The sequence below is a fragment of the Pinus tabuliformis genome, chromosome 8 (assembly GCF_031772625.1).
Source record: "Pinus tabuliformis cultivar Carrire ecotype Pingquan chromosome 8, CPIR1, whole genome shotgun sequence".
Lineage (NCBI taxonomy): Eukaryota > Viridiplantae > Streptophyta > Pinopsida > Pinales > Pinaceae > Pinus > Pinus tabuliformis.
Genome location: NC_142294.1, coordinates 1,750,389,637 through 1,750,396,555, shown reverse-complemented (window position 1 = coordinate 1,750,396,555; position 6,919 = coordinate 1,750,389,637). Strand labels below are relative to the sequence as shown.

General features: G+C 42.3%; 1 protein-coding gene across 1 annotated transcript; it reads right to left on the bottom strand.

Moving 5' to 3' along the window:
* Window positions 1-5,903: 5,903 nt before the first annotated feature.
* On the bottom strand, window positions 5,904-6,446 carry LOC149243107 (pentatricopeptide repeat-containing protein At4g39530-like). The gene has a single exon (XM_089371121.1). It carries the CDS (start codon window positions 6,444-6,446, stop codon window positions 5,904-5,906), a length of 543 nt encoding a protein of 180 aa, XP_089227247.1.
* Between the last annotated feature and the right edge of the window lie 473 nt (window positions 6,447-6,919).

The following is a 6,919-nucleotide window of genomic DNA, read 5'->3' as shown; positions in this document are numbered from 1 at the left end:
TGGGAACTTAAAGAGAGAAAACTGTGAGTTGTTGTCTGATTTTAATAAGATGTTTAACCGCGTGTACAGCAAGATATCAGCTGAAGTAAAACCCACCACTACCTCTGCTAAACTCACCTATGCCAGTGCTTTTGATTTTGACTTCTACTTACTGTTGAGGGAGAGGCGATATGCTACTTTGGCTGATATGCAGGATGCAGCCTTGGAAGTAGAATCAAACATCATGGCTGCAGAGAAGCTCAAGGGAAATGTTGATAGAAGGAGACAGAGGGGCGAGTCTTCATCATTCTTGGATCCTAAGATAGATAAAATGACCAAGATGATAGAGTCATTAGCCTCTGAGATCTCCAAATTAAAGGTTGGGCAGCACCATGGGAAAGGAAGAGTTCCTAACACCTTTGCTCCTCCAAATCCAAATCCATATAGAAGAATCGATGAACAGTTGCAGATTCTGCAAAGAAACAAAGATTTCCATGAAGACCAAAGGGTGAAAACCCCTTTCCAAAACGTAGTCATGGAAGAGGAGCAGTTTGATGAAGATGATGAGATCCATTGTATGGAAGACAAAGGCAGTGCCCCTTTTTTATTTTAGATGCCTATGAAAGTCATTATTCAATGACCAGATTAGCCAAGAGTGAGACGGTGAAGCTGTTCTACAAACTGAAGATCAAAAAAGATATAATATGAGGTCAAAGATGAATAATTCCAAGGAAACTCATGTTCAAAGAGCTGTTGTCCCTGCAATACAGCAACCTAATAAGCAGAAGCACCCGATAGTTGATCCTATCATCCTCAAAGCTCCAACTCACGAGGTAAGAGGCCCTGACACGTCTCCTTCTCCTTTCAATTTTCAATCAGAAATTCAGAAGCTAAGAATACCTCTACCTCTGATTGAACTAGTGAAGAATGAGTTCTTCAAAAGATCCATCCTCGAGGCCCTTGAGCCTAAAGCCATCCAAGCCTCCATTAACTATGTAAATCTAGAAGATGACAAACCAACGTTATTCTCAGCCCAATGATTGAAAATTGTGAAGACAGCGCCCCATCATTGTATGTTTCTCTGACTATTCATGAAAATATCCTTAACAATTGCCTTCTGGACACTGGAGCCAGCCATAATCTAATGCCCAAAGATGTCATGGATAAATTGGGTCTTAACATTACCAAGCCTTATCATGACCTATTTTCTTTTGACTCTAGAAAATTGAAATGTCTAGGATTAATCAAGGACCTAGCCATCACTTTGTCTCAGCTGCCCATGAAGAGCATGATGATGGATATTGTGGTAGCAGATGTACTCCCCAAGTTTGGCATGTTGCTTTCCAGAGGCTGGATCAAGAGATTAGGTGGAACATTGCAAAATGATCTGTCATATGCTACTGTCCCAGTTTTTGGAGGTGAAAATAGGAGATTGTACAGAGAGGCTCAGTTGGCTTATATTATCAGCGATGAATGGAATCCCACTAATCATCCTATCTATGTTGTTGACACTGATTTTGGAGCTTGTTTTTTTCAGATTGAAGAATCTCAGCTGGCCTCCACACAGCTTAAAAAACCAGTTTGCCAGATCCCAGAGGAAAAAGGACCACAAATTCGGGATATGTTCTTTGATGGGGCTTTCTCTAAGGAAGCTGCAGGCGCAGAAGTAGTCCTTGTGTCCCCCACACACGAATGCATTGATTCATCTTTTATATTAACTTTTCAGGTGAACAAAACCTTCCAAGCAAAACATCCAAGGCTGAAATCATACAGAGATGAGGTGAAATATAGACCATTTCTGCCTGACAATGTCAAATACTAGAAAGTTTTTGAAGAGGATGATCAAATTAATAGGGTTTTACAAGTCTTTGATGAATGAGCAGTTTTTGAAACTGTATTTCATTTAAGGCTTTAAAGCCTTGGTATTGTAAATATGTTTTTTCCAGTTTTTTTTATTTCATTGCAAAATAGACTCCATATCCAATGGAACACTAGGAGGAAGGTTTGATATTGTTTTTACAAAAAAGGCATTGATCTGTGATTTTTGAAACCTCACAGGGAGGATTTCATCCCCAAAAGGAGCCAATGTTAGCTTTGGAAGCATTTGGTACAAAAATGGATCCAAAACACTCCTGAAGTCTTCAAAATTTGCTTAAGATCATCCAAAGATCGAAACAAGCGCAGGAGGAGAGCCCTTAAAAGGAAGGAAAAACACTATCGGGAGGCTAAAACACCGAAAAACAATGAAAAACCACATGTCGGAGGCTTAAGCTAAGAAATGCACGGCAGTCGTCCAATCTAGCCGATCAACGGTCCAAATCTAATTAGCGGATCTGATCGGCAGCCACAATCGGCTAATCTGATCATCAGTCGCAATCGGCACAAGTAGACAGTCGCAATCGACGCAGACCATGTGGGCATTGCGATGGCGATCAGCGATTCAACGTGGACCGTCGATCAAGTGCGCAGATCGACGGCCCACATTACATCGGGGTTTCGCTATTAGAGTTTCACAGGGGCGGGGCATATGCACAGGTATATGCATGACCCGATGAACTGGATCCGACGGCATTATATATGATATTTCATAAATTTTGAGGTCCGCAGAAAGGCCGTTTTAGTGTATTTTGTGTATTTTCGTTATTTAACGAAATACAAAGGGAACCAAGGAGCGGCAACGATGTAATAAGGCCCAGACCCGAAAGGGTTCTGAAATGAAAATATATAATATTTTCATGTCCGCCAGAGGCCATTTTCAATATATTTTAAATGTTTTGATGCATTTCTGAAAAAATCAAGGGACAGGGCATTTGCGACAAGCGACAGCGATTAAGGGCGAACCCGATAGATGAATATACCATATTTGAGAACTTCTGAAGTTCGAAAGAAACAGAAATGGGCGGGATTTCTCATTTGTTGCAGCGTTTTCTGTATTAAACAGAAAACAGTCATTATTCACATTTAAAAGGATAACAGAAGCTCGAAGACCCATTCTATCACAAAACAGGGGCCGGGAAACAGTTGTCGGGAGACAGAGGCCGGAAAGCAATCATGGAGCATCACAGCACGATGGGTATTGATTGCTTCATTGTCGACAACCCAAACGGAAACATCTTGGGCATCGACAACGCAGCTCAGCCAAAAACAACAGAACATCATGGAGCATCTCTGGTACGAGAGAGCTCCCTGCCAGCACTGCAAAATACCAAAATGTGGTTACTCTTATGTCAGAAGAAGAAAACTCTGAGCCCATGTTTGCTTAGTCAGGGCATCAAACAATTAACAAGACAGAGGGATAAATTAAGACACTTCGAGTCTTTGAAGAGCTCAAGAGCATTGTAAAAGGCCTATAAAAGGCTAAAAGCTAAATGTATGAAGGGTTCAACTTTTGGATATTGTTGATACTCTGTTCCTTGCAGCTTCTCATCTTCATTCCTGTAATACAAGCTTCTTTTGTTGTTAAATGTTCAATATCCATTTCTCTTATGTTCTAAGTTTCCACTTGGATAGTCTATTCATGATTTCTTATGTGTTTAATGCTAGATAATTGTCATCTTATCTCTGCGTTGATAAATTAAATTTGCAAGCTTCTTTTACTCCCTGTAGCTAACCATTCATATATGTTTATGTATGCATCTGTCGGTATAGTCAGTATTCTCCATCTATCCATTGAATCTATAAACTATTGAGCATTAGTGGTCTAAAGCCTTGTCAAGTTGAGGGTGTTCATGCATGTCTAGAGTGAAAATAGAGTTGAAATGGTTATCTGGCTTGATCCAAACCTTCGTCCATTCCAATACTTCTGAGAACAATATTGAAGATTATATGTTACCACGCATCTCCAAGCTGCAACCTAGGAGAGTTTCCTAGATTGATAAAAGATCCCAGTCAGCAAATCTCGAAAAACAATGTCGCCTTGTCGCGGCTAGTTCCTGTGACCCGCACAAACGACCAAAAAGCTTGCGGAAGTCAAAAATTTATCAGATCTAGGATTTAAAAACTAGGAAACATTAATAGAATTTAAAAAAGAAGAAACCCTAAGCTAAAAACCAAAAGTCACCCAGGTTTCTAGATCTAAAGTATAAAACTCAGTGGGGTCGCCAATTATTTTATTGGCAACAATCAGAAAATCCCCAGTGGAGTTGCTAATTTTTTTTTCTCGGTAAAAACTAATTCTATTAAGAGGAAATATGGTACAATATGAAGTTACATCTAAGAGAAGCAAGAGAGCGGGCAGCCGGAAAGGATTGACTATCCACCTCGGCCCCTGAGAGAAACTAGGAAGAGAACATTGCTTAACAAGAAGTAACAAGAGGAACAGAGAAACAGGCGCAGAAACAGAGGATTCTACCCAACGTGGGTAGGATCAACTATTCGGCATTTTTTCCCTTTCTTTTTACCAACTTTGACCCAATCAAGATGACTCTGTTGAACTGGCATGATTTGCAAACTAAGCTGGGCTGACGGAGAGGACTCCTTGTCTGAATCCGAGGGAGAGGATTCATGAGTTCTTTTCTGTGAGTAAGGAGGGACAGAAGATTCCTCATGACCAGTCGAAGGCGGATCCTGTGCCTGCTTTGTTTCCATTCCTTCTGCATCCCCTGCCTCTTCATCTGAGCTGGAATCGAAATCATCCATAGGAGGAGGATCATGAGGCTTCCAGCTTTTGGATTTCGGCTTGGGATTGGCTTTCTTCTTTTGGGCAGGCCGTGAGGGACAAGAGTTCTGAAGGTGCCCTGTGTGATGGCAATTTCGGCAGCGAAAGGCTGTGTTCTCGTAGTCTAGAGACTGGGTCCAATGGAAGTCTCCAATTTTGAGATTAATCTGATCCGGTAGACCTTTGCTCATGTCTATTTCTGCACAAATTCTGGCGAAGGTATATATGCCTTTTTCCCCCCTAGAGGTGTCTGTTGCTAGAAAGCGGCCTAGAGAGTCGTCGATTCCTTGGAATACAGCAAAGTGCCATAGATGCGCCGGGAGGTTAGGAAGTCTGACCCATATGGGAAGCTTGGTGATGATCGCTGAAGAAGGATCAAAATCTAGGAACCAAGGGGTGAGGAATAGTCCTGCTGAGCCCCAAAACCATGGGCCTTCAGTTAATGCTTTTTGGTAATCTTCGTTGAAAGCAAAAACTACAATGAAGAAACCCTTTGAGCAAAGAAGAACCTTGCAATTGTTGGTCCAGTGAGAGTGGATCCACTGGTAGAGATCCGCTGTGCGAGGCCATAGGCCATTGAACCTGCAAATAATGGCATCCTCTGCATATTTTTGGATTTGGTCATCCAGCGAAGGATGCATTATTTCAATGGAGGGGGTTTCCTCCAGCTTGTCCACCAAAAACGGTTTAGGAGCCTGCGCTGGTGGAGCATCTTTCTTGGGTTTCTGAGCATGGACTGCATCTTTGTAAGAAAAAGCCGCACCTGAAGATGACTGTCCAACAGCTCCCCCTCTCAAACGGAGGGAAAGAATGATGGAGGCATTTCTCCTAATGCTATAAAAAGAAAGGGGATAAAGGTCCTCAAGCTGTTTACCTTCGTGGAGGAGTCGTTGAGAAGCGGAGGGAATCCCCAGCCTAAATTCCAGAGTTTTCTTGAGGTTTTGCACCAGATATGAAGCGCTTACCCATTGTAGTAGAGTTTTTCCCGAAAGGAGCTCGATCTGTATCTGGAACGAGGCTGAGAGATCCGACTGCTGCTTTCCATCGCTTATCTTCCCCACAGAAAAGCGGGCTGTCTCGATTTCTTGCTCCGGAGTTGCTAAGTTGGCATAGGCCGGGAACATACTAGGGTATGTCTTCATGACTGGCTTCACTCCAGCTGCCTGCATTTGGATAGAGATCTTCATTGCCTCCGCAGCTTTCCCAATCTGTGCATATCATGTAATCACTGCCTCCTCGGCATGCCTATTCTGCATGAGCCCCGAAATCATTGCATTCCACGAAGCCATTTTCTTGACATTTCGTCAAACAGTTCGCGTGCAGTCTTCACCCTTCCACATTTTATATACAAGTCCAGAAGGGCATTCGCCACAGCCGCATGGAGCTTACACCCTCTTCTTTTGATTCGACCATGGATCTCCATACTAAGATACAGAAATGGCCAGGCGATACAAGCCGGAAGAACATTGGCAAAGGTGAAGAGATTCTGCAAGACGTCTGTTTCTGTCATCTGATGAAAGAGATACAGGACTTCCTGTAGAGGGCCAATCTTTGCGGAAGATCCATTCATTAAGGTCCTAAGACACCCATCGCGTTTGGGCTTTTGGTCGAAAACCCAAGCTCCCACCATGCAGCCGCCCTTCTCCATCCTCCGCCGCAAGCTCTCCTCTGTACTAATTAATTCATTCCTCATTCCGGCTGGAATTTTCTCCAGAATTTGACACGCTATGGTTTTCGCATTGCCGTGAGCCGCGTCAAAATCCGCTAAAACTGTGGAACCACGAGCTACCAGGGCATACAGTATCGCCATGAGAGTCGCTCTCCGTCACTTTTAGTTTATTCCTCAGTGGAGTTGCTAATTTTGTTGTAGTGTTTTCTTCTCAAAGATGTACGAAAAGAACCCACTTAATATTGTGGATGATAAACAATCTCAACAATATAAATGGTTGCTAAACATTGTAGATTTGCAGCAACTGATAGAAACAAAATCTGCGAAAGTTCAGATCTATGCTACAATCATAGTTAAACAGCGAAAAAGAGAGAGTAATAACTCCAATCATCCAATGGAAACCAGATATGTAAAGAATAATTTTATTATAACACCGGTGAAGGGAACAAATAGATGATCCCAGTTCCCCTCTTTGGGATGGGTTCTAGGCTATCCTCAAATGTCTTCAGCTTGCATAGAGTCTCTCATCTATAATGTGAAAACCCAGCAAAAATATGGTGTGCGACAATGAAAATAATCAAAATTACAACAGTGAGTGCAATAATGAAAATAAT